This window comes from Trachurus japonicus, chromosome 12, assembly GCF_045865225.1.
Source record: "Trachurus japonicus isolate A0001 chromosome 12, Traja_1.0".
Classification (NCBI taxonomy): Eukaryota; Metazoa; Chordata; class Actinopteri; order Carangiformes; family Carangidae; genus Trachurus; species Trachurus japonicus.
In genome coordinates this window covers 18,110,448-18,138,364 of record NC_140918.1, presented here as the reverse complement: position 1 = coordinate 18,138,364, position 27,917 = coordinate 18,110,448, and the positions used below count along the sequence as shown (strand labels likewise).

General features: G+C 42.1%; 1 protein-coding gene across 3 annotated transcripts; it reads left to right on the top strand.

Annotated features, from left to right (window-relative positions):
* The first annotated feature begins 710 nt into the window (after window positions 1–710).
* On the top strand, window positions 711–27,277 carry kcnn2 (potassium calcium-activated channel subfamily N member 2). Of its 3 annotated transcripts, XM_085793685.1 has the most exons (9): window positions 711–1,736; window positions 2,181–2,276; window positions 13,002–13,420; window positions 13,736–13,877; window positions 13,987–14,097; window positions 15,127–15,254; window positions 17,404–17,412; window positions 21,899–21,968; window positions 26,200–27,277. In XM_085793685.1, the coding sequence occupies exons 1-9, from the start codon at window positions 939–941 to the stop codon at window positions 26,473–26,475; spliced, it is 2,049 nt and encodes a 682-aa protein (XP_085649811.1). In that variant the 5' UTR covers window positions 711–938; the 3' UTR covers window positions 26,476–27,277. The 3 variants fall into 3 exon arrangements, with proteins under 3 accessions (XP_085649811.1, XP_085649810.1, XP_085649809.1); XM_085793684.1 differs by lacking the exons at window positions 17,404–17,412; window positions 21,899–21,968 and having other exon boundaries at window positions 2,184–2,276; XM_085793683.1 differs by lacking the exons at window positions 17,404–17,412; window positions 21,899–21,968.
* The last annotated feature ends 640 nt before the right edge of the window (window positions 27,278–27,917 follow it).

Sequence of the window (27,917 nt, the reverse complement as noted above, 5' to 3'; positions counted from 1 at the left end):
ACATAACTCCAATATAGCCCAACAGCTCTAAGACTAAATTTGTTGCTGCTGCAACGCAGGGACGTGTGGATGATTGGGTTTCAGGCTTTGGTTTATGCCTCCACAGCTGCTCAATCTCGGGCAGTTGGCTGTATTTCCTCAGGGTGATATAACTCTTCTACTCCATTAATAACGCAGCCACCAGCGGTCACATCAATCTGTGGCTGCAGACACGGGCTCCGGTCATTTAGGTGCTATACAGGCCTGCACGGTCACATGGTCGGCGGGCCAATGAGCTGAATGAAATCAGCACCTTGTAAATCAACGGTTGCGGGGTGTTTCCTGTGAAGTCAACAAATGGGAAATCAGTCAAAGAGTTTATGAATAGATCGATATGCGTTGTGGGCAAAAAAAGCTAAATTGCACCTGTGAGAGTGGCATATAGGCCTATCTTAAAAAGTGCAAAGATGTATTGGGGAAGTGGCATCCAGTGCAAATAAGAAATAGTTTACACTTTGTATATGTGTGTGTGTTTTGATCTATACTTTAATATCTTCTTATAATATCTTCTATCATTTATTCTGTTAGGCTATTGGTTGCAGTTTACTAAAAAAAAAAAAAAAAAAGTGGAGATTTTTCTTTTTATTTGTATAAAATTGGAGGAAGGTCTTTTTCATAAAGAAAGCAAATAAATAACAATAATAAATGGGTAATAATCTGTATAGTTTGAGTTGATCCTGGTGATCTAAGGCTGGGCTTCACTTCTCCTGGTTGCAACCTTTTCATGACGTCGAGCCAGTTGTTTTGGTCCCCTCTGCCCAATCGGAGGATCCTCTCACATTCTACCGGAGCCGAAATGGGTCTATTCATGGAGCGGCTCTGTCCTCCCGTAAGTACCATAACGCCCTTCGTCGGGTGCTCTGTGGTACCCGCCTGCTGCTTTAAACAGCAGCACTGACATGGAAACCCCTTTGCAGCTGCAGAACGATTTCTTTCCAGAGCAGCAGTTCCAGCACTGTAAGTACCAGCACTACTGCGGGCGGGAGGATCGCCTCGGCAAGCAGCACGACCAATGCTGCACCTGCAATAACTGCACCTGCGATGCGAGAAAAAGCCTCGTCTTTCGCGGGACGTCGCCGACCACTGTGGGAACTTTAAGGACACCTTCGGAAACGTCTTCGAGGCAAGGTTGCCAGTACAGCGTCTGCGAGTTCACACCCTCTAGTCATGGTAGTTCATCCAGACATCATCATCATCATCCTCCTCCTCACCAGCAGCAGCAGCAGCAGCAGCAGCAGCATTGCCGCGATCGGCAGCGGGGCAGCCTGGGCAGCAGCCACAAAGACAGTAACTCCTACAATGAAATAGCCATGAGCAGCTGCAGATACAACGGCGGCGTAATGCGGCCGCTCAGCAACTTGAGCTCGTCCCGCAGAAACATACACGAGTTTGATTCCGAGTCCCAGCCTTTACAGCCCATCTCAGCCGCAGATGCGTCGGACACTCTAGTATCCAAGCCGGAGAATAATTCCACCACCCTGATGCCTTACGCATCGGGAGACGGAGGGGGAGGCTGCGGCCACAGCGGAGGCAAATCGGGGAAAAAGAAGAACCAGAACATTGGGGAAAAGCTCGGGCACAGGAGGGCCTTGTTTGAGAAGAGGAAGCGGCTCAGCGACTATGCTTTAATCTTTGGGATGTTTGGGATCGTTGTTATGGTTATAGAGACTGAACTCTCATGGGGAGCCTATGGAAAGGTGCGTATTTACTCCCGAGCCCCATGCCCGCGCAGCAGTCCCGTCTAGACTTAGAGTTAATTTAGTGGCATGCGACTGAGGGGGGGAGCGAGCGAGTCGTTTTAGGATTAAAACAACTTTCTGTCACAAAGTGTTAAAGGAAATCAGTCACTTTATCATTCAGCACAAGTCTGGGGGCTCATTATAAAGTAGTAGTCACATGCAGGCCAAAAGGCCCACCGCTGTCCAACCATGAAGGGGAACCCCATAATAAAACAAGATATCATGTCAGCATTTGTTGCAGTGCGCCTTCTGAATTGTGCTTTATATACTCTTCATGTGTTTTTTAACCCCAGATTTCTGTCACATAGCTACAAGTAACAAGCTGCTTTACCATTATGTGAATGTGATTTTATGTCATGATGCTGTGTGTTGTTTGGCTTTAGTGTTGTTGCTCTTTTCCAGGAGTCCCTGTATTCATTAGCTCTAAAATGCCTGATAAGCCTTTCTACAATCATTCTCCTGGGGCTGATTATCATATACCATGCCAGAGAGATACAGGTAATGTTGCAACACTTTCCTCATTCCTTTTCACTGCTGTTTAAGGGGTCATCCATCTATGTGTCATCACATATCATTAATAGTAATATTGAGCTAAAGGTGCACTTTATAGAATGGTATAGATTGGTTTGGTAGCCTATAAGATTTGCAGAAAAAGTGTTTGCAGGTTAGAGAATATGTCTTTTCCTGACTTATAAATGTACATGCAAGTGATAATGTGTTATAGTGATTGATTGTTTTTTATTTCGTATGAATGACATACATACATAAAGGCTTATGAGGAACCTACCTATATTTCAGTCTCTCTGAGGCAATGAAATTGAAATTATATTTGCAACATGAATATCTTGGATGTCTTTAACAACTTTATTTTCATTTTGCATCATAAAAACATCATGTTTGTTCTATAGTTGAATTAACACTGTAATTGCAAAGGGCTTTCAGCCCTGTAGGCTGTAGTAGTGTTGAAGCCACATTGATAGTTCATTATACATTTTTGATAAGATTTAGAAACCTCTCACAGTGTGCAGTGGATGAATATAGATCGTCAGCCTCCCCCGAGACGTTTCAACACTTGCACTGTTTTATGACCCTGCCTCAGAGCATTGTTGCATTACTTACAGAGCTTCCTGCGCCTCAGCACTCGTGTCTATGTTAAACAGCCACTAAATTAATGGCGCCACTTTCTGCAGGGTGGACGCATGTTTCCAGAAAGCTTTTTTTCCTGTCTTCCTTCCTTTTTTTTCTCTAAATTAAATCAGCTTAAAAGGAAAACTTGAAAAGAAACACAGCTCAAGCATTTCTTATGCTGTTTAATCATGTTAATGGATTTTCTGACTTGGTGAGATTTGAAAATGCCTCGAGATGAACTGTAAGAGCTGATCAATCTGTTTTCATCTTCATTCTCTTCTCCATTAAGTCAAGATTCAAGATGTAGAGTGGGCTTTTTGAGAAACCAAACCAAACAAAAAAAATGCAACATTTGGTTCAACATTGGGTTTTTATCTCTTGTTTTAAAGGTTGCATTAGTCACGGTATATTCATCAGCCTTGTTGGTATTTTAGGACCTCCAAGTCCCAGGGGAGTATCAGTCATTGAAATAGCCCAACAGTAAAAAACGTGTCGCCCCCTTCAGATGTCTCATTGTAAACCTTTCTTTATGAGGAATGAAAGAAATGCACAGACATCATTACCATATTTCAATGCATAACAAAAGCGTTTTCGTTTCCCTTGCAGACAGCTCCCAGTAGCTGTTTATAAATTAGAAAGCATACTGTAAGTTTGCATGAGTATCATATTCACTCCTCCCCCCCCCTCGGCCTCCGCACCTTTTATTTTAATTCTGTGTAAATTATTCAATTCATGAACTGAGCCTTTTCACCTCTTGCTTGTACAACCTTTCCTTGATGCTAAGTGATGTAATGATTCAGTTGTGACTAATATATTGCAAAGGCGCATTCCTCGTCACAGCAGGTTTCATTTAGTTGAGTTTGATAACCGATTGTGTTCAATTGGTGCTTCATCCGTGAGTTTATGATCCCTATTATTAATATTACAGTCAAATACTTAAGCTCTGAATTAGGCTACATATACTTCTGATCACTGTGTGACTGTTTATTCTCATACAGTCACACAGAAACACAGGCAATAGATGATACCCAGTTTCCCAAAAGATGGAACCCTCTGTTTTACATATTAAAAGCAGCTGTGAAGCACCGTGATATCCTTCATTACAGATTAACTCAAACGCTCCTTCTTATGCTCTAAAAACAAGCTTTTTCTTTCCCTTCCTTTCGTTTGTCAGCAGCTGCACATTTGCCCCACAGGAAGGCTGCTCAGACCTCTTTGATCCAGACTCCGCTGACACTCGCGTCAATATCCAAAACATGTTTCACCCCAGATAGCTCCCTCGCTCTCATCACAATCAAGACATTTTCTCCTTTGTCGACCTAGAAAAAACCTTTTCAAGGCAATTGTTTGCCTCAGAGTTGATTACTGCAATGCACTTTTCACCACGTATCCTTTCCACACTCATTTATATACAATTTATTCATCGCCCCAACACTTGAATGAATCAGAAAACATCATCACGTCACTGCAGCCTTAGTCACTCACTCTAAAGTTAATTATGAGGTCCGTCTTCTAATTCATCAAGTCTTTTGGAACAAGCTATCATCCTGTTCCTGGAAACTTATTATTTAAATCCAGCTCATAGTGTTTATACTTTAACTTCTACCACACCAGCTGCTGCTTCCCTTCTCAGCCCAAGGGGCTTTTGTGCCTGTTGTTGCTAGTCTGTCATTACTCGGTTCTTCCAGGCTAACACACACGCTTGCACATGTACACTCAGTGCGGACAAGTTCATTCTCAATCTATCTTACTAATGACATGTACTGTACATGCGGCGCTGACATGCGTGTGCGAGCTCTGTGTTTCTGCAGTTTGCTGCTCAGTCCAGGCTTTTGTGACAAACTAATTTGATCAAAGGATGTCCACTGAAGAAAGAAAGAAAGAAAGAAAGAAAGAAAGAAAGAAAGAAAGAAAGAAAGAAAGAAAGAAAGAAAGAAAGAAAGAAAGAAAGAAAGAAAGAAAGAAAGAAAAAAGACATATTTGACTTCATTTGAAAATGTGATTTGGAAATGTGGCGTGTTAAATTTAAAGACCAGAAATTAGCCTCAAAGCGTGAAATATCACGCTGTGTCAGGTTGATGAGGGGCTGAATGGGGACTGAAATTGATCCCCATAGAAGAAAAGTCTGAACTTAAGATTCATTTTTGTCAGCAGTAATGAGCTTTTTCAGGTGAAAGTCTCCATCACAGGTTGTCCAGGGCCCAATGTGACAACTTCATACGTCTTGTTTGACCAATAGACACTTCACAACCTAACGACATTCAGTTCACAGAGAAAGGCAGCAAATCCTAACTGTGTCTCTATTCTCCTGGTTTATAACATCAAATATCTGCAGCCTTTCAACTCAAAGCAAAGTATTCAGGTGATATCACTTTAGTAAGTGGAGCTAATTTTTAACTATAAATAGCGGCAATCAACATTAACCAGAGTAATTCATTATCTTTATTATCTTGTGAATTCTTTGCTTTGGAAAACACAAGGTAATAGTGGGAAATATCCATCGCAGAAACTCAGAGCTCAAAGTGACATCCTCACTCGTTTTGTTTGAGGGTTTATATCGTTTACACGGCATCATGTTCTAAAAGCTCTGCATATGTTTTGTATGCTTATCTGTTGGTGTATAATTACAGTGGGGTAAACAGTGCAACATTTCCCTCTGCACTATGATGTAGAAGTAGATAGTGTTAAGTAGTTGAGGTCATGGATTTAATTTCCTTCCGCCACTGAAAATTGGTGGAGTCCATTTAAGTTGTGGCTATTTGACAGAGGATTTCACTTAACCAAACACAAACCCACGACTACTTGACATCATATTTATCCATATTATCGCTTGGATGAATCACAGCAACCAGACAACGGCTGCTCTTAACACATCCACACAGACTTGTGTTGTGCTCTGCAGTCTTATGTAAAGTCTCTGGTTTGTGACCCTCACTGTTTTTTTGTTTTTTTGTTTTAACTCTAAATGAGGCCAAATTGTTTCAGATATTAGCGGAGTGCTTTCTAAAGTGCACTTTTCCATGTCGGAAATTTTGCTTCTGCAGTGAAATAGATTATGCATGCACATCCATGTGTACTCACAGATGCCTGTCAGATGCAAAGGCATGAGTCAAGATGATGAAATATTTCCCCACCACTTCTAGCCCCTTAAAACTGATTTACTTGTCAAACTCGGTAAAGACTGTGCCCTCTCATTTTTACAGGGTATAACAACGCGACTTTTTTTCCCCCCCTCCTCTCCCTCGGAGTGACTGAAAACTCGAAAAGGTCAGGTCAGACAGGATAGATGTTGGACACCATCTTTCATTTCAATTGTTGAGGGACACATCTGCAGAGGCGGTGACGGGCTGACGCACAGAGCCCAGTGTATTAACGGAGAGACAGTGTGTCCACGTTCTGCTAAATGTCCTTAGGATTGTACCGGCATGCACAATTAGGAGGCATGGGATCCTCCTTTCTACATGCTGCTGTCAATCAGGATGCTGAAGCTCATATCCCTTTATACTTCTCCTTCAAATGTTATCGGTCTGATTTAGTCCCAGTAATGTCTTTTGTTGACAGCTGGCGATCCGCCCGAGGAATTTTTAGACGTTTTTTTTTTACTTTAGTTGAGTTTGCTGTGTTGGCAGGCAGCGGCTTACAGTATATGAGTGGGAAGGGAGAGGCTGGAGTCTGAAGCTCCTTCTTGACTTTGATTTGTCATTGTGAAAGTCTGATATGAGCTATGAGCTGGGAGCATCTTCCTCATCTCACGGCTAAGATGCTTGATGAGTTCACCTTTACCTCGAGCAGACACAAACTGACATTTTGAAAGTTTTCTCTTCTTCTCGCATCAAAGGCTCTCTCGCCGGGGGGCATTTGTGTTAAGGCCATTGCTATGTCGCTCTACCTTGTGATGACAGTTCTGCTGAGTTTTCTCAAGCTAATGCAAAACGCTTTGGGGCCTGTTCCTGTCTTTGATGTGTACTTTTGCGATAAAAGTCAGCACTGATGTTTCACAGTCGCCCAGTATTACATTTTACAATCTGCGGAAAAGATAAAATAACAACACATCGCTCCGATGCTTTGCCAGCGAATCCTGCCAAAGCCAAACTTGGCCGTGCTTGTCAAAGCGCCCCTGGGTGGTGTGTATGCGTGAGAGATATGGTGTAACTGCAGGAGACGCTCTGCATTTCTCACAGTGAAATCTGTCCTCTACCTGAGACGCCAGACTGGAGTCAGATAACCACCACTGGCCGGTGACCTCAGTGTTTTCACTGAACATGCAGGCTTTCAAGGACAGAGGCAGCCTCCCAAAGAGTTCAGAAACCCAAAGATTATTTATTGATGGCATTTACTAAATTGTGCTCGGCATGTGGCTTTAAACATGCAGCAAACTTTAGATTATTAATGTCAGCGACTTGGACACAACAGCCAGCCAGCCAGCGGTCTAAAGACAGATTTATACAGGCTTTTATTCTGGCGCAGAGGTTAAAATGACTTTGCTTCAGTAGAGGAATGTACAGTATATGCAAATGTGAAACTTAATTTCAGAAACAAAAGCAAACTGCAACAGCTTCAGATTTACTCAGCAAAGTGGCCTCTTAGTGGCTCACTTTGATATCATAAATAAAGCATTGCATTAATGTCTAATTGGGCTGAACCTCTCAACCTAATTCACTAATGAGATTGAGCGATTTCATTCTCAGTGACAAGATATATGTTCCCATCTCCACATTACACAGATTAAATATTGAGCTGGACTCCATTAGTTATATTGAGCGTAGTGAAACCAGTAACCAACCCAGCTAGCATCGCTGGTGAGCTCCTTGGAGACTGTACAGTATATAGAGGAGGGGACAGCAGCGGGCGGGGGAATGATCTCAGGACACATTCGGCTGCGTCGTCTCTCAACCTGACATGAATGAAACTGTCACATGATGAGCAGAGAACATGCACTCTTAGTGATTAGACTGTATTTCATTATACAGCAAACAAACAAAAAAAACAAGCTGACTGGCCAAGAAAACCATCTGGATTTGTCCACACTCAGAAATGACTGCTGTGATGTTTACTTGCTGTTTGCCAAAGATAACTTTGAACAGTGAGGATGTTTTTGGCCATTTAAGAGGGTTAGGGTACAGAGGCGTCCCCCTCATGTAAAAAGCACAATCATGTGCATGTCCATGTAATAAATTAGAGGTTATAAGGACGACATAGGACACATAAACAATTCATGGGGGGGGAAAAAATATACAAGGGTCAAACATTCATTTTTCCCCCACGGTAGAGGTCATGTAGACAGATGGATGGTGACACCATGTTTGGTGTTTGTTATATCAGGCAAGAAACAGTGTCTCTGCTGTTGAACTTTAACTTTACACTGAATGTAATGGTTGTGTCATTTAAGGAACAAGGACATTGGATAAGTCGCTGCAAAACTTTGTCTAGAAATTCACATTCCCCAGACAAAAAGACTTACTGGCTTTGCAGCTCCCCCGAGTGTCTCTCTAATGCTACCACTAGGTCGACGTTTATTGTGCATTCTGCGATGGTGCGAGCGGCACAGATGAACCCCCACTGACCTCTGCTGTGATGTAGAAAGAGAAGAAATCGCTCTCAAAAACACTCAGGCGGTTAAGAGAGAAAATGTTTTTGTATGACAAATTAGTCACTAAATAACAAATCACTCACATTTGTCAGCGCCCTTAAAGCACTAATCCCCCTTTTTCATCACATTCTGGCCAGTTTCAGCTCGAAACACAACGCTCGTCTTGGCTTGTGCAGTTTGACAGGTGTGATTTTCTGAGACCGTAACCTCTTACTGGAACTGTCTTTATTATTTATTGATTGTTTATCCTCCTCGCCTCAGTCAAAGGCAGAATTACAAGTTGAAAGAGCTGAAGTGTCTTTAATTTAGGGGCTATTTTTATTTTAGCTTCTCTGGAAAATGGTGGCATCTCTGTGGGGGCTCACATACTGTAATTTAACACATTTAAGACTCACTATTTAAAAATTGACATATCAAAGCCTCATTATCAGACTACAGACTTCTGCGATGCTTTCAGCCTTTGTAGACATGTGCTCGGGTGTTGAGATGAGTCCATTTAAAAATCTTTTAACATGTGGGTGTTTAAATTATTTGTCAGCCCCCTGTAACTAATTTAAAGGTTTCCAAGCTAATCATCTGTCTTCTTGTCGTGACTCTCATTGTGTTCTCCTGTCGTACATCCTGACATGGTGTAAACCACGCAGTTTAATATTTTTTTTCCACTGGAGATGTAGCTTCCCCCACCTCTCTCGTCATAACTGCTGGTTCTGCTGCTAGCATGGAATATTTGATGCTCTGAGGTAAAGGGCCCTTGAGTATTGTATTTCAGGTCATCCATTACCATAATTGCTTTTACCCACCAAGTAGGCTTTCCTTATGTAACCTGCGTTTAAATGTTTAATTACATTGTTTTGAGGTAACAAACTTTGTAACTGCTTTTGACAGGACTGGTTTGTTGTTGAAAATGTAAAATAAAACGCAGCTTGTGCTGTGGGTGTAAACAATGGAGTTAGCGGCGTTCAGCGAGGCCTAATTCTGTAAGTAAGAAACCGTGGCAGAGAGGAGTCACAGCTTGCGTTTCCGTGTCTACATTACACTCACTTGGAAAGCTGAACAAGACAAGCTGTGGTTAGAGTTACACACTTCTCTGACAGATGTCAGTATGTTAAAGGAGCTCGGTGTCACTCATTTGATATGAACAACTACCTGAAAATTTAATCTATTTGTTTTCTGTGTTTCGGGGGCGGAAACTTTGATTGTAGCTTTTAAATAAATATAAATGAGCTGCGGAGGCTTTTGTGAGGCGGTTGTGCCGTTTGTTCGGGGACATGCGTTAGTTGTTACTTGCTCTGTTCATGTTGTTATGTGTCAGATTGTTGACAGCTGATATTTCTTGTACAGTGGCTGCTGGACATATAATTGGCTCAGAGGCTCTAATGAGTACGCAGTGTTTTGTGTGCTGTTGTGGGCTCAGTGAAGTTTGTGTGTCGAAGGCTTTAAAGCTGTCGAACTGTAGCATGTGGAGCGTTCATGTATGTCTGGGTGGAAAGTGGCAGCGCGTGCAGCGTTATTGATTTTTCTGTGTGCTGTCTTTGTCCTTGAGTCGAACATGTTGAATGGGAGCCTTCTTTTCAATGAGAGAAATATGACTATTTCAGCGATTCCATTTTATGTAACATATCAGTGCTAAATTTACAATCTAGGTCACTGATCCCATTAGCCCTCCAGAACTGGGACAGTTTTTTACTTCTATAATGAGAAATTCCAAATTAAACTAAATGGAGACTAGTTGGCAAGATGCCGAGTCGTGATGTGTGTCTCCTGTGTGTGCTGAGCATTTTATTTCTCATAGCTTTAAAACTGATGTTTGAATGATAAAACAACATATAAAGCATTTCATACTTAGGCAGTCAAGGCATGAAGGAGACTGAACTTTATGTTTGACTTTGCTCAGGGTTATTAATATTTAGTTTGGACACTGCATAGTGCTGTAGATTTAACTCCTAATTCAGGCTTATTATTTTTAATGGTACAATTTTTTTTTTTTTTTTTTTACATATCCAAATCTTGCGTAAGTAGTTGAATTTGAATTTTGTACATGATTAAAAACGTGATAAACAAATGGTGCATTTTGTTTTCACCAGGCACTCCAGCTGCTTTCTATTTTTGAACCAAGAGCCACGACACAAACAGTCATTACCGGTGTTACTGAATAAGTGAAGGGGCCGAGGCAGGGGCTGTTGTTCTGTTATGATGCAGAATGATGGGGAGGCAGCAACTGCCAAGTGCAGAGATGGCACAGTCTTGACAGAGATAATATTCAATGTCTCCTGTTTGTCAAAACTGACACATTGACTGGACTAGAAATAAAGTTCTGGTGCAGAGACACGATAGTTGTTCTCTGCATGTGGCAAAATGGACTTTGAGCCTCTTTTATATGGTAAATTCAGCAAAAAAGGAGGAAATAAAATATAAATCTGGGACATGAAAAATGTAAATCCCCCCTTGCTCTCTCAAACATTTTAAACCACCCTACTTTGAGCAAAATAAAAAAAAAACAATAATAACTTTCGCCCCAGTTTCTTTCCACCTCTGCCCCCCAATCATTTCTGCACAGTTCCTAACTTTAAAATGCACATTAAATTCTTCCTCATTCGTCTTCATGAGCAATGCAGCCAGGTATTTGTGAAGCACGCAAAAAACCCCAAACTGTGCACTTTAAAGATGAGCTGAGCTGACAGATGAACTGACCTGAGCACAGTCCCATTTGCAAGGATGCCAAACTGTTGGCGAAAAAACATTGTATGTGCATATTTTCCTTTACACCCCAAGAAGTCACGGGACATTGTATAATTGATTAGCAGGCGTATGGGTGGGGGTGGGGGGTAGGGGAGGGGGGGTTGTGACAGAATGAAATCACGTGCAGTTTTTCTTTCCTCTGGGTTCTGCTATCAAGGCAAAAAAAAAAAAAAAAAAAAACAGGGACCAGGAAACCTCGCTTTTATTTGCTGACAGCAACATTTTGTGAAATACCTTCTGCCAGTCGTGATGGCCTGTACACAGGCAGAGGACGTCGAGGTGATTGAGTGGAAAGAACAGGAGCAGCTGTGGAGGGATGTCAGCGTTGGCCTGTCAGAGAGAGAGGACTTATTTGACAAACGGAGGAGAAGCTAATACAGTTTGATAGGATTTAATCCGCTACCTGTGCAGCTCCGTGAGAGCAGCAAGACTGAGACTGAGATAGTGCATCTACTGTACGAACGCAAGCATGATCCGGGACTGGAGCACTGCGAATTAGCCGGCGATGGTGTGGTCATGGGCTCAGCCATTAGTTCGGGGTGAATACACTGAGCAGTGAATCTTCTGAGAGAAGATGACTGCAGATTGGATTGAGAGTGATGAAGAGGAGGGAGGAGGAGGAGGAGGAGGAGGAGGGGGGGAGGGACCAGCAGCAGCAGCAGCAGCAGCAGCAGAGGTGACCATGTGGGGAAGCTACAGAGTATGACGGAGGGTGAGGTGGAGAAGAGTGATGAGGGGTGTTGAAATTCACCCACACTGTAATCCCCAGTGAGATGGCCTACCTTCTGGTCGGGGTGGCCAGGCGATCAGAACCTAATGCTAATGTGGAGGTGGCAGATGTTCTCATCAGGATAACGCTTTGAAGTTGGAAATGCCTCTGTGCGCTGCTAATGTTACACTTATTTTTTAATTCAGGGAGTCTGAGAAAACAGAGCAAGCGGGACATACGAGGCAGAATCCCTTCATCCTGTTAGAATCACGCATTAGTCAACTATTTAGCTTGTGGTAAATTTACATGCTTAACATCAAATTATTGCCATTAATTGTAGAATTTCTAATCGTTTTTATTAGATCTGCGACAAATTGTTTCATTATCCATCTGCTGATTCATCGTTTAGTCTGAGATGTCTATCGTTACTTGTTTACTCGAAAGTTTAAAATGCAATTCAGTTAAACAGTGACAAAGAGAGGCGGTAAATCCTCCCACTGAGAAGCAGGATCAAGAGAATTTGGATTTTTTTTTTTCACAATTCACACTTGAATGACTGAAACTGATAACCGAAATATCCACTGATCAGATCAACTCATCAAATAAATCAGTTAGCCCATATTTTAAACAGGCATGAAATATAAGCAGACAGCAGGGCCATATAAAAACATATTAAACAATAGTATTTTTTGGAAAATGCATTCTGTCAAACAAACATACGATATTTTAGTGTTTCAACATCACATATCCTCGTATCATGGGTCATTTTTGGCCTGTAAGACCATACCATCCTCCCTTTATCATGTCAGTTTCAGTTTTTATTCTATTTCTCCCTCTCTCTCTCTCACTCTGTATAAGATCTATCTAACATGGAGAAGAAACTGCTTAGGTCTTTAAAAAAAAATGCAACTTAAAAATGTTATTTAACGACCTCAGGCTATTTATGACTTATTGTTTAATGGGTTTAATGATTTCCTGCAGCTTGCTGTGTCACCATGATGAAAATGTTAGATGGCTTTTACCCTCCGTCAGCATCACTGTGCCACTTTCCTTGCAGTTATTTATGGTGGACAACGCGGCCGATGACTGGAGGATAGCCATGACGTACGAGCGCATCTTCTTCATCTGCCTGGAGATCCTGGTGTGCGCCATCCACCCCATCCCAGGGAACTACACCTTCACCTGGACCGCACGCCTGGCCTACACCTACGTGCCATCCAAGACGGATGCGGACGTGGACATCATCCTGTCCATCCCCATGTTCCTGCGGCTGTACCTCATCGCTCGTGTCATGCTGCTGCACAGCAAGCTCTTCACGGACGCCTCATCCCGCAGCATCGGTGCACTCAACAAGATTAACTTTAACACACGCTTTGTGATGAAGACCCTCATGACCATCTGTCCTGGCACTGTGCTGCTGGTCTTCACCATCTCGCTGTGGATCATTGCTGCATGGACTGTGCGAGCTTGCGAGAGGTGCCTGGATCACTTTCTCACGCTATGCTGCGCCGCTCGGCATGAAACATAGATAAGGAATAAAAATAATGTACACACTTCTAAGCTCAGTCTGTGTCTGAGCATTAAGATAGAAAGATTTACACGCAGTCAGTGTGAGAAAAGATTATAGCCCTAACCTATTCTCAAATTTAATCTCTAATAAACTACATTGGATTAAATCTTCATTCTTTTATTCTCTAAATTAAGAAATAGTCATTAGAAAGGCTGGAGGGTTATTGGTTTCTGCAGGCGTATGAAGGTTGGTCAACCCGTTGCATTTATTATTTATTACAGGTATCATGACAACCAGGACATAACCAGCAACTTTCTAGGAGCCATGTGGTTGATCTCAATCACGTTTCTTACCATTGGATATGGGGATATGGTCCCAAACACATACTGTGGGAAAGGAGTCTGCCTCCTGACTGGCATTATGGTAAGAAAACGCAAATTAATTTTTTTTCTTTGTCTTGAAAGTGTTGAAAGATCTGATAACAGCAAAACATATTTGTGTGTTGTGCCCGTGCACACTTGTTGTTTCACAGGGTGCTGGCTGCACTGCTTTGGTGGTGGCTGTGGTGGCAAAGAAACTGGAATTAACCAAAGCTGAAAAACATGTCCACAATTTTATGATGGACACCCAGCTAACAAAAAGAGTAAGATTTCACTTTTATGACATCACATATTATTATTTCACCTGAACTGCCCTCTTAACCCTCCTGTTTTCCTCCTGAGTCAAGGAAGGAAGGAAGGATGAAGGGAAAGAAGGAAGTAAGGCAGGAAGGACGACGGGAAAGAAGGAAGGGGGAAAGGAAGGAATGATAGATGGAGGGAGGAAACAGATTGGGTCAAAAAGGAAGGAAGAAGTAAGGATGAAGGAAAGGAAGGAAGGGAGAGAGGGAAAAAGGATTGTGGAAAGAAGGAAGGAAAGAAAGATGGAGGGAGGGAACAGATTCAATCAAGGAAGGAAGGAAGGAAGGAAGGAAGGAAAGGAAAGGAAAGGAAAAAGGATTGTGGAAAGAAGGAAGGAAAGAAAGATGGAGGGAGGGAACAGATTGGGTCAAAAAGGAAGGAAGAAGTAAGGACGAAGGAAAGGAAGGAAGGGAGGGAGGGAAAAAGGATTGTGGAAAGAAGGAAGGAAAGAAAGATGGAGGGAGGGAACAGATTCAATCAAGGAAGGAAGGAAAGGAAAAAGGATTGTGGTAAGAAGGAAGGAAAGAAAGATGGAGGGAGGGAACAGATTGGGTCAAAAAGGAAGGAAGTAGTAAGGACGAAGGAAAGGAAGGAAGGGAGGGAGGGAAAAAAGATTGTGGAAAGAAGGAAGGAAAGAAAGATGGAGGGAGGGAACAGATTGGGTCAAAAAGGAAGGAAGAAGGAAGGATGAAGGAAAGGAAGGGAGGGAGGGAGGGAAAAAGGATTGTGGAAAGAAGGAAGGAAAGAAAGATGAAGGGAGGGAACAGATTCAATCAAGGAAGGAAGGAAGGAAGGAAGGAAAGGAAAAAGGATTACGGAAAGAAGGAAGGAAAGAAAGATCGAGTAAGGGAACAGATCAGGCCAATTGGATCAAAGAGGATGGAAGAAGAAGTAAGGACGATGGGAAGGAAGCAAGGAAGGAAAAAGGAAGGATGGAGGAAGGGAACAGAAGGACAACAGGAGGGTTAACCACACGTCTCTGTTTTCCGTAGGTGAAAAACACAGCTGCGAATGTTCTCAGGGAGACATGGCTCATCTACAAGAACACCAAACTGGTGAGGAAGATGGACCACGCCAGAGTCAGGAAGCACCAGAGGAAATTTCTCCAAGCCATTCACCAGTAGGTACCACTCCGCTGTCCCTGACCTCAGCACTTTAATATCTTCTTCTCCCACAGTGAATTTTACATGACTCACCAATGCAGCACGAACCTGAAATCTGAATTGTTTGACACCTGTAGCAAAAAATATTTGCTTATCTCATTGTCGGATCTTTGTATATCATGACCATGTTTCACCTGGTTTGACTTCCTTTAATTCTGCAGATGTGGTATAGAGTCGGCCTGTTGATTCAGCATCATAACGAATTGAAAAATATGCAAGGGACTAAATTTATGTAAATATTATTCACCGATACACTAGAGGTTCCTTGTAATTCATTTATTTTTAAAGAAGGTAGGAATTGCCAGCATGAAAGACATATCTTATCTGTGTAAGATGGTGTTTTTTGGGGAAAAAAATTCTATTTTCCAAGAGTTAATGTGGAAAGAATCAGTCTTACAGCAGCCACTGTTTTACAGAATTATTCCTTCTTAAAAAAAAAAAAAAAACCCAAGAAAAACAAATTTTACCTTGAAATATTCCCAAGTTTCAGAATTCACAGCAGTATGATATTGATCTCGCTCTCTCTCTCTTCCCTCTCCTCTTGCTGTCAGATTGGCTTTTGTGTGTCTCTCTCTCTGTGAGTCAGGTGTCAGGCTGACCTCAGAGCTGATACATGTGGGTTTCTACTTTTCTAGCGGCTGGTCAGACACTTACCTGTCAGCTAGTCTTTTAGTGCATCCCCAAAGGACCCCCAGAGTGCTATCTAACTCCAAAACAGTATTGATTTTAGCCTTGCCTCATCTTGTTTTTCTTCAACCTACAGTGCTTACATGCACATTTAATCTGTGGCGCGTTTCAGGAACTGAAACTCAGCTTGAAGCTTTATTTGAAAAAAAGAGAAAAAAAAAGAAACTAGATGCACAGTGACTTAATTGTTATGCAGCTTTTTGCTCAAGTAAAATGTTTCTTTTAAATATGTTTGTCTCATATGCTTTCTGTGGTTTTATGTATGTAGTAGCCTATATGGGTTTTTTTTCGCTCTCCTGTGTACAACTTTGATTTGCTCATGAATCTTTTGAACACACACTTTTGTTTTAGAGACATTAGGATGTGTAATTACAAGGTGGAGAATCTCATAAACTGTCTGCCGCTGCTGCTGCTGCTGCTGCTGCTGCAACCCGCATCCAGATTTGTGCCGTTTAATAGCCTTTTGTCATGGTTGCTTTGTCGAGTCATTATGTCCTTGCAGGCGATTTGCAGCGGTGGTGACAACGTCTCCTGTCCACCTCCTGTTCCCTAGGACAGCCTAATAAGGGAAATCCCTCTGAGCTAAAGCTAAATCTATAAAGAACCAGATTCGGTGGAAAAAAAAGTCACGTCTAGCTCTGTGTGCAAGGACAAATACTCAGCATGGTCTCGGCATTGTCCTCCTATAAAGATTCGCTTCTGTTCATGACGCAGTGTGTTTCACAAGGCTTATCTGTGAGAGTTTTTAAGCATTGCCTGTAGCCCATCTGTGTGTGTGACACAAACTCGGGGACTGAGATGAATATAGGACAGGAAGTTGCCTGGCAGCGAGCAGATCGCTAAAGTGGAGGGCTGAAAAAAGGCCTACAGCCGTCCTTTACCTGTCACGCGGCAATATCAAACATCAAATCAGATATCATCGCGCCCGTTTCCTCTGGTCAAAGCAGCAAACTCACTCCGACATCATCATCCCTCACGGCAACAAAGGATACGAGGTGCAAACAGTTGTTAAATTGCACCATAGACGCTTCGAGGCACCGCCTGTGTGTTGATGGCGAACGTTTACAGACGTCACGTTTTAACGGGAAGGTTGTACTTTGTATATTTCTGATATCCGGCACTAGTGTGGAGAAAAGGGATTAGACTTGGAGAGCGAGCTAAGCTGCAGCTACAAGAAAACAGTCCAAACAGAGACAGAGATAACACGCAGGTTGCAGGGAGAAGCAAGTCAAGCAAAAATGGCTGCTGCTGTTCAGAGGTGAGGCGACAAGTGTCTGTGTAGCATGAGGGTTAAAGCGGCCGGACCTGAGCAAACAGATTTTTTTTACCATCTGAATATGTTTATCTGATGTTGTAATAATTCATTTGTCTACTTCATGTTTCCTTTTTTTCCTGTTTGTGTCAACACAATGAAAATAGAGCTCGAAAGTAAGTCTTCGCCTCACACGTAGATACAGACCTGTTGTGTGCATGCTAACGAGAGCTTGTCCTTGAACCCAATAATGTGACTAAAAAAATTACACTCCCTCATTTGATAAGTGAAATTCATGCCACAAAAAAAAATGGTTTGCAATGACTGAATTGTTTCACATGACACAATTTTGGTTAACGTTGCCAGATTCATTCATTTAAACTGCAACAAAGGTTTTTTTTATTTTTTTTATTAGATGATTATCATGTTCAACTGAGTAGCCTGCCAATTTGATAGAATACACAACAGTCTCATATTCAATCCTCAACATTTTGTGTTGCAATCAAACAGCTTCAAATAGCCAGCGCAAACACCTTTTACACCTTATTATTCAGTGGACCAATGCTGCACATTGTGAACACGCCCACAGATGCATATTAAGTGAATTTCAATTATCGGTGATGGAGGGTGTTTTTCTTTCCATTTCTGCATGGATGTGATGAGAATTTGATCTTTAATCAGAAAGCCACTGATTAAACTCCAATCAACTGTGCTTTCACTTACCGAAGGATGACGACTAGAGCTCTACAGGAGGCAGACCCGCAGTAGCACAAGTATATGATCTATTATATATATATACATATGTATCTCAATACAACCTATAGAAGTCATGCTCATACAGATCAGGGCTCGGGGTCATCTTTCGGCGTGTGGAACCATTGTTACGCCTGTTTCTACATTTGAAGCCACATTTCTTCCATTTCTCTGTTGGATGACACATTAGCAAAGACGCCGATCCGGTGGGTTGTCATGGCTGGTAAAACAGGATCATAAGAGGGACACCGAGCTGTCATGCATCTCTGCTCCGAGAGGAATTGGCAGAATTAACGACAGAAGCAGTTGAGAAAACACCCCTGGGGTTATCTGGTTGGTGCCTCATCCCACACCACAGGCAAGATGTTGCAGTATGTGTTAGGCCATAACAGCTGTTCAGTCGAGCGTCTCGGTCGGCACGGTTTCCCTGTGGGAACGCTGTCCCTTCCCAACCACAAGGTTGAAGTGGGAATCATAGCAAGACGCAGGAGAGTGAGTGCTTGTTAGCTCGGAGATCAGTGGATTGGAGAGAGGGGAAAGTGACCTGAGAGGAAGGTCAGGGTAAAGACTCCGAGCAATCCCGTTTGTGCCCGAGAGGCTGCAAACTGTGACTGACGGCATGAAGCTGTCAGCAGAGAGAAGAGGGGAAAAAAAGCAGAATAGGGCTGCAGAACGTTCGCCCTGTCCATTACACCCAAAGAAAAATTAGCATTTTTTTTTCCTCAGTGAGGTAAACGGAGGTCATGACAAAAGAAAGCGATTCTGGAGGGTAAAAAATATGGCACAGCACTAACTGAGATTGCCTAAACAGATTTAGTGGGGTATTGAAAAGCTAAGCGTAGCCGTTTTCCCCTGATGAATAGCAAGCAGATTGAAAGGGTCCATTCAAAAGCAGAGCTGCCCATGAGGAGTGATTGACTGAGGCAAAGAGACACATCGACTATAAAAGACGGGGCTTGTACGCTTCCTCGTCCTGACCCCACGCCGCCCAGTGCTTCGACCTCATTCGACAGCTACTGGTCATCCAACTGTGAAATGTACAATTCCAACAGGTCTTACATCAAGTGCAAAACCATTTGACATTGGATATTTATTATCTCTCATCATTTTAGATAGACCACTCCCTTCTTTTTCTCCCCTTTCATTTAATTACCTGAAGCAGAAAAGTGCTGTTTTGCAATAGTACACTTGCACTTGTCTCCAGAGTCTGCTCTGTATGAAGCATTTTGGCCCGCAGCTGTCAGGACATCTTCCTTTGCCTGTAGTTTTCTGTAGTGACTCCTGTGGCACCCTCTGTTGGTCTAACCTGTCATCTTCGCTCCACATCTGCCTGTCCTCAGGAAACAGAGAAATGATCCTTGCATTGCATGAGAATGGGTGTATCTCGGCTAATTAGCAGACTCGCCTCCCCCCCCCCAAGGACCCCCCTGAAATCCCCTCTCGAACCGTATGATCATCTCTCACTGCAGTTATGGCTCACTTAGTTCTTATTTATGACAACCAAAAATGTTGGCAAACTTGCCGTCTTGATATTACTCTGGTATTCTGCCCAGTGTAATTTCGCATATGTGGGTGAGTGAGGGCAAAAAAATAAAAACCTCTTTTACAGGGGTGCAAACTCATCAGGGGTAAAAAAGGTGACAAGATAGCGACCCCCTAGGGGGGTCCGGGGGCATGCTCCCCCGGGGAAATTTTTTTAAAAACCAACTTTAAAGGTGAATTTACAGTCAATTTTAGCACGAGACTAGGGTCCAGATTTACTCAGGTTTGCACAGCTTTTGCTCCTGTTAAACCTGCACAATCTGTCTCTCTGTGTTTGGTTTTGAAATATGTGAAGGGCCTATGCAGGTTTAGCATGAGCAAAAGCTGTGCAAAACTTAGAGAATCTGTCCCTCGATGTCCATCAGATGAACCTTGCAAACCTTGCCTTCAAACTAAATCAAATTTAATACAGACTGATTGGTTCATTGTGAAACATTTATTTATTGATGTAAATGTGTTTTCTGTACGTAGGCTATGCTCCGAGGTAGCGCTGCTCTTTCTGTCCAATAACACACATGAAGCTTAAAAATGCCATAGGTTACATAAAACATATTAAGCGGCAATATGTATTTAAAAGATGTTCAAGCAAACGGTTCGGTTCACGGTTTTGTCGTCATGGTTTTCGGTTCGGTTTGGTATACTTTGATCGTTGGGAAAATCAATCATGTCTTGTATATTCAGGTTAAAACTGAAAGAATGAGGCAGTCTGACATCTGATACATCATTGTGACAGTCTGAGGTTAAAAGTAGGTGATCTGGTGGCAAGAGAGGAGACATTGATAGTTCCAACATGATTTTAATTTATTGGGCAAAGAAAGTTATCTAACAAATGCTAAGAACAATTAGATATTCACTGAAATATATAACCTATATTTATTAATTGTGGTTCTTACAAAAAATATATCTTATAAAATATAAAAGCTAAAATGTAAAGCTCTGCCCCTTTAATTAGTGCTTACTAAATAATTTAACTTTAGCCTACTACTTTTACAACCACATTATTTACCAGCAACATAAAGTGAAACAGAGGCAGAGGTGTCCTGCCACAGTCAGTCCACCTCCTCCTCCTCTTCCTCCTGCTGCTGCTGCACAGGTCCGTTAATATAATACATCCATGCACAGGTCGCGCTGGAGCTAGTCTCGCTCGCCAGACCCTCCTCCAGAGAAGGAGACACTGGAGCTAATAAAGCTAAACGCGCTAATCGCTAATTGGCCGCGATCGCGATCATCACACACACACGCGGTCCCATACAGCACCTATACAACGCTGCTGGCGCATCTTCTTGCTCCGACTCTTTCACTCGCCATGCTCAAAAAGTCGCGTTAGTTAGTCTGTATTAAAAGTGAAGCTTCAGGTGTGTATTGCTGGACAGAAGAGGAGTGCTGCCACCACTCGTTGTCATCCAGATAAGGTGCATGCGCCTTAAAGAGACAGGTGCATTGGCTCGGCTCGGCTTGCCTCGCCTCGCCTCGCCGGACCCCCCCCCCACCCAAATTTTTTTTTATTGCGGATTTACACGAATCACACAAATGACCAATTTGGGATCCAAAACGGCGAATTTCGCCGAAAGGTGACAAGTTTGCACCCCTGCTTTTAATATCTCGAAGCCACGTGTGGTCGACACGCTATAATACTGCACCGTTGCTGTTTTTGAGCCCCCTGAGAGAATGAGTAAAACAGGCTAGAAGCCTAATTAAACAGGAGCTGTGAATTATTTAAGCATGTTGTATGGAGTATAAGTTTTTTTATGCAGACTTTTGGTTTGGAAAAGAAAAAAGAAAAGCAAGTCATAATGCAAGTTGTTTTATGTGACAATTTAACTGTCATGGGGGGAATAATGTTGTTTATGAATTTTTCTAACAAGCTTTAATCAACAGGTAAATTATGAGGACTTCTCTCAATTCTAATGCCACAATTTTTTATGTTTACACTTGAAAGTCGCTGTAGGAAAAAGGTCTATGCAAAACAATGTTTGATATCTGTGGGGATTTTGAGTGACAAAAAAAAAAGACCTTAAAAAAAAGAAGAAAAAAAACTGAAAAGTTGGGAGAATTTTAAAAAGTTCCTCATTTCTTTAGCATAGTCGTATGTATTGGTTGAGTAGGATGTCGATCTGGTCCCATTCTCCTCGGTGGCAGCTACCTCCTCCTCTCCCCCTCCCCCTCCGTGGTCTCCTTTCCACTTGCATGCAGCTCAACCAAACAGACTGACCCCTGCATTCTCTACACACATCTTGTGCATGTCCTAGGAGTGTTCTCCATGTGTATGCCTTTGTGTGCACATTTTTTTTTTCTTTTTAAATGATTATAAAAAACAGAACTTCTCATAGCGTTAATTTATTGGGTTCTGAATGGTCTTGTGTTCAGATTGAGAAGTGTTAAAATGGAGCAACGCAAGCTGAATGACCAAGCAAACTCACTAGTGGACCTTGCTAAGGTAAGATAGACCAACAGTCTACTGCTGCATTGTTCATTAGGATAGACAACTATCCTGATAAGCTTCTTTCCCTTTGTGTGATTGAATTCAATGCATGCTGGTTCACTCGCTGAATTAGTTGTGTTTTCTAATATAATCAAAGTCTACAGGTGTCAAATAAACAGACAGGCTTTTCAAAGGGTGATTAAAAATAAATCTGTGTGATGATTCTGGTTCACCTAAGCGCTGGATCCTTTGGGTATGGAATAATGACTTAACACATTTCATTTTCCAGTTCACATAACTATCCCCAGGACATGCTCTCCTGAAAATTACTAACAAGCGCTACTTTTCTCTATGCAAAAAAAAAAAAAACTCAATGCAGTTTTTCACTTAATGCATTCTCTGATATTTGTCTCCAGATGCACTAAACAGAAGTTGACAAACCTTAGGGAAAGACCAGGCAGTGCGCCAGCCTGACACAGCAGAAACAGTAACCTGGGAAGGGAGACACACTGTGATCTGATGATTCAGCCAGAAGTAAAGGCAGAGAAGGAAAGGAGAGAAAGGCAGAGGGCTTTGACATTCACAAGTACACCACAGTCAAACTGGATTCAAGCCAGCGTGTCATGAAAGGTATTAGTTAATATTGCCCAATCACCTCCTGCTGTAAAACAGTAGCAAGAGCCAGGATGTGACATTGGATAAGGTGGCCTGTGGCCAGTGCCACTCAGCAGCCTCTTTAATCATTGTTATAAGAGTCTGACGCCATGAGAGGGCAGTGTCGCTCCAGTCTCTTTATGCTCTCAGTGGAACGATGGAGCTAAATAGAGCTGAACATATCACTGGCAGCTGCATTGCCTCTGCAGTGCAATGTGAAATTCCTCAGATCACAGTGTTTCCCCTTAACTCATTATCTCCTTTACAGTCTAATATAAAATGTGGTTTCTCATTTAATGTGACTTAAGTGATGCAGTCCCCCCACCCCACCCCCACCCCCACAGCATTTTCTTCACTTTTGCCGTTCAGGCTAAATTACATGTCCTCCAATTGCAAAATTGCTCGCTCAAGCTGCTGCAATCTCTGCCGCTCTTCTCCCTCCTTTTCTCTCCTTCCCTTGTCCACAAATAGGTTGATCGTGTCAATTTGTGGTTTTATCATAGGGTGGAAGTGGATCTATAATAACCACATTTATTCTTGCTCCATCAGTAGCATCCTCTGTTTATAATATTTGTTTCCCCCTGGTGTAGGCTACTAGACCTCTTTTTCTTGCTGTTTAGCATCTTATGCCATCACTATTTAATGTGATCATATTTCATTTCATGATTTACAGATGGAGCCCATACGTGATGTGGTTCCTATATGCAATTAAATTCTTCATCAGAGGAAGAATTATGTCTATAATATAACATATATGTCCATACACTTAATGGTGGTCGTGAACGAACTTAAAGCTAAATTTATCTTCTAATCTACTGAGAGATCCTCACAGAAACAAGGCATTAAGTTAGTGCTAATGTAGCCAACACAACACAGTAAAAGCCTTGTCCCCACAAGCTGTCAGGCTGAGCAGCATCTTTAGTCCTCACTGATTCTCATTCCTATCCCATTATTGCCACCTCAAATCAGAAGAGGACAAGGTAAGTGATGGATGGCATCGCCTCTAGACTGCCAGGGATTATTAGTCCCCTGCTGAACAACACCTCAGAAACCACCCTGCAGCAGCAACAGTCCGACTCCTCACCCTAAATGTGACAGATTTCTCAGAGTGTGTTGTTGACCATTTTTGAAGACTGAACCTTGGGAGTAAAGAAAAAAACATAGCAGTTTCACTGTATTTCTAAAAGTTCTGTGAACAGATGGTTGATGCATCAAAAAACGTCATGCAAAGTCAGCATGCTCCTTTTCCATCTCCTCAAGGTCATCGACTAATGTACTCTGGCATGAACATGAACTCAAGTATTTGAACAATAAAGTCAGCTGTTCCTTAGCTAACAAGAAATGTGCTGGTCCTCAAGGTTGCAGCCATTTAGCATAAAAATAACTTAACCTCATGTTCCTCTGGCCTTATTATAAAATGTGTGATTGACTTTTGTGTCTTTAACCTCTGCTCACCAAAAAGTGCAAGACAGTGATACAGTCTGCTGGGAAACCGCAACAGCTAAAATAGATACAGACGCCATCTCAGTCCTACAATAGAAGCATTTACCTTGACCTGTAAAAATCTAACTGGTCAGGTTGTCTGGGTTTTTTATGATGATAACTTGAGGATGTCAGCTGTGTCTTTCATCAATGTACCTATGTAGAACAAGTCATAAGGGCTGTTGTTTGCTATAGGCTAATTGTTTCTCCTGTTTGTAGAGGGTTATGCCCTCTAACAGACATATTTTAGAGGGACAAAAACCACAGTCATAGTCCTTTTGGTAATGCAATTTAGGGTTGATTCAAACTATTAGTCTTTAATAATAGCAGGGCTCCAGACTAACTTTTTTTGACTAGGAGCACAGGGGCCCCTAACTTGAAAAATTTAGGAGCGCACTTTCAAAGTAAATATTCACATCAACTTTTCATTCATGATCTTCACTTCCACGTTTCAATGTTGAAAGACAAACAAACAAAAACACAGCAAATTTACTGGTTGCTCAGTAGGCTAGATGAAAAATTTAGTTGCACTGTCTCAAATTTTAGAGGCAAAATTCCCCCATTTAGGATCAGTTTGTGCTCTGCTTTAGTCAACACTGGATATCCATCCAAAAACTGTATAAAAAGTCCTGTGGACGTCTGTCGCTGCCACTAGATGTTGCACAAGACCAACAGCAACTCAGACCAAAACAAATCCTTGTTCGGTCATAACCTCCCTACTGTCAACACTAGTTACCAGTCAGCCAAGTGTTACAAAGCTCAATGAAGCAAGCCACTAGACTGGACCCCAGGAAGAATAGCTGTGGCGTTGCTGCAGCTAATGGGGATCTTAATAAACAAATAAACAACAACAAGAAGAGCCACAGCTCAATAATAAAGTTACACACCGGGCAAGAGAGCCAACAAAAACCGTCCAGCAAAGTCAGTTAGCACACGTTAGCATTGAGATGTTGTAGCAGTAAGGTAACTAGCCAAGCAACATTTGCTCAACTAATTCATATAACGCTGGGGACAAAAAGTGAGCTAAAGCTGCCATGTATTTATGTAGCCTATCACCAGTGAAGGCAGACATCACGTAGCCAAGAAGTTACTTACATAGTGAGGAGATGTGAAGGTAATTCTGGGTGTAGTAGGAGCATGTAGCAGCAGGTGGGGGCCGCCATCTTGGTAGAGTCAGGCCTGTTTTGGCTTCACAGGTGGACAGGGAGAGAAGTTCAGCCTTGACGTTAGATTAGATGAACACCTTCCATACAAACGAGGAGCCGATAAAGACACTGACAGAGCAGGTAACAACACTTTTATGGATGTTTTGAAAGTCTACCAGCGACTGAATGTGGGTCACTGGCTCTCATGGTCAGTCCACCTGCATGTGCTCTGGTCCTCCTCCTGTTTTGGAGGGCTTTGTAGTTGTGGTTAGTGGTTACTTCTGTGGAAGAAACTCCGGGCCGCTGTCATCATCTCACCTGCCCTTTGTGTTTATAGGAAAGAGTGACTGTGACCTGTGCAGCTAGGGGGACTCATGCACTCAGGGTACATTAGGCCTACACACGACTTTCCTCACACTAAAAAAACAGAACAGAAAAGGTCAGACTACAAAAGACACTGGGGCTAAAGGGGTTTTGTTCGACTTTTGTTGTTTTGTTTTTTGTTTTTTGTTTTTTTTTTCAATGCATTTTGCCCAGTGAGATGACTGTGGATTTTGTCACCCATCCCTCACACTGAAATTGCTCCATAAATTTAAATATCTAATGCAAACAATAGCCAAAAAATGACTAATAAGATTTGGTATATGTTTATATATTCTCTAAACATGGGAACATGTATAATTCCCTGCTATCTAAACAGGATGTGTTGTGTGAATCTTTTGATTTTAATTTTCCAACCTCTTCCACTTCCTTTCCTCTTCTTTTCAGAGTAATTTGCTAATTTATTTGAGCAAAAACTGTCTATAAATTGTACATTTATTGACATATACAGTAGAAGAAGCATTTTATCTTTAACCTGTTTGCTACTAATGGACAGATACAGATTTCTTTTCAGGTTGCCCATCAAAAACGACTACAATTTGGAAAATGATCATGTTAAGTGTGTTTCCTCTCCCTTGTTCCAGACTCAGAACATCATGTATGACATGATATCGGACTTGAATGAGAGAGGAGAGGACATGGAGAAGAGGATTGCCTTGCTGGAGACAAAGCTGGAGACTCTACTGAGTAACTTGCAGGCTCTGCCAGGACTCATCAGCCAGGTCATCAGCCAGCAGCACAGGGACTTCCTGGAGGTTCAGCTCCAGCCTTATGACAAACACAGCCCTGAGCGCTCACAGTCAGTGTCCAGACGGAGGTCGTCCTCCACAGCACCGCCCACCTCCTCCGAGAGCAGCTAGAGTCCAAGGGGAATGCCTCCACTGAAGACTTTTGCCATCATATGGCCAAGTTGCATTTATCGTAAAGCCTTATGGTTTCAATAAGTATTATCCAAATTCTGATGACAGAATCCAAGATACTGGGGACAATGCATTTTAATGGATAACTTCATGCTGTTATTTGTTTTTTATTACCTCAAAAGATGTTGTTATCCTTGCTCTGGTGACAAGACCTCAAATAATGGCGCTTCCCTCAGTAAAAACTAAAGGCCTATCGATGGGGCTATGATAAGAACTCTACTCCATCTCTATGCAGAGGTAGCCAGTTTTAGGTGGCGAGGTTACCAAGTGTGAAACTATTGCACTAAAATAGTGCTTCTCACAGACTTTGTGCTTCTGCGGGCTTGATTCAGTTGCCGTGTTCCTCAAAGCAAACTGAGAAACCACTGAGAAATCAGTCAGGGAGAATGACAGTGATATTGAGGAAAAGTGCTGTGTTTGATGGCCTGGAGTGAACTGATAGCAGAAGGCAGATGAAAATCGCTCCTACACACTGTCACTCAGAGATAACTTAAAAAGCTTGAAATGAGGAAAAAAAGCATATATCTTTTAGGTTAGAAACAGCATCAACTATAGCGGTTTTCTTTTTGCAGAGTGCCCCTGTAGAATGACTATTTTTGGGGCGATGTTGCAAATAATTTAATCCTCTAGTCAAAATGAATGCATTAAATCTGTACTTGCACTTACTTTTTAATCAATGCACTTCAATGCTGACTGACGTATGATATAAAGATGCGTTGCTCATTAAAAGAAGAACATTTGAGATGTTTGGGCATGGGTTTATTATTGTCAGTTCTCAAGTTGTGGCTAGTGTTGATGAATCAAGTCAAAGCCCTTTTTCTGTTTTTCACAAAGACGCATTGACTTAGACCTGCAGAGGTCTACAGAGATATGTTGAGTGATCACAAAATAGCCCTTGTCTTGCTGTGTCTCACCTCCTGTCCCTCATTCCTGTGCTATTTATGCTTGCTGTCATCTCAGCTGGGCAACAACAAATGCTGAACAACAACTCGCAGAAACCGTATCTACCTTTTAAAAAGAAAATGCCTATTTTTATATATTTTGATGAGGACAAGCACACCTCCTACAACAAAACAAACAACAATGGGGACGTAAGAAGCGACAGATTCAGCATAACTAGCATATGGTTTCATATTTCTTGGACTCGAGATAAGATACATACAGTAGGCTACAGTACATATATAGACATTTAGTTTCTTTTTCTGAACTTAGTTGTACACAGATTTTAAAATTGCATTATTCAGATAACAGTTATTTTTGAAAGCAAATGCATTCGATGCTGTGGGCTGAGCTGGAAGAGCAGAACTGGCAAATCTACCTGTAGTGACTGGCTTTTATTTGGGCTGAAAGGTTTTGATGTCAGAAAGCAAATTGAAATATTT

Bases quoted from the DNA above. Each gene is read 5' to 3' on its own strand.
- kcnn2 (XM_085793685.1), top strand. From the start codon at position 939: ATGGAAACCCCTTTGCAGCTGCAGAACGATTTCTTTCCAGAGCAGCAG. The intron at 1,737-2,180 runs GTGCGTATTTAC...GCTCTTTTCCAG, and splicing joins CATGGGGAGCCTATGGAAAG to GAGTCCCTGTATTCATTAGC. The intron at 21,969-26,199 runs GTAAGATAGACC...CCCTTGTTCCAG, and splicing joins CACTAGTGGACCTTGCTAAG to ACTCAGAACATCATGTATGA.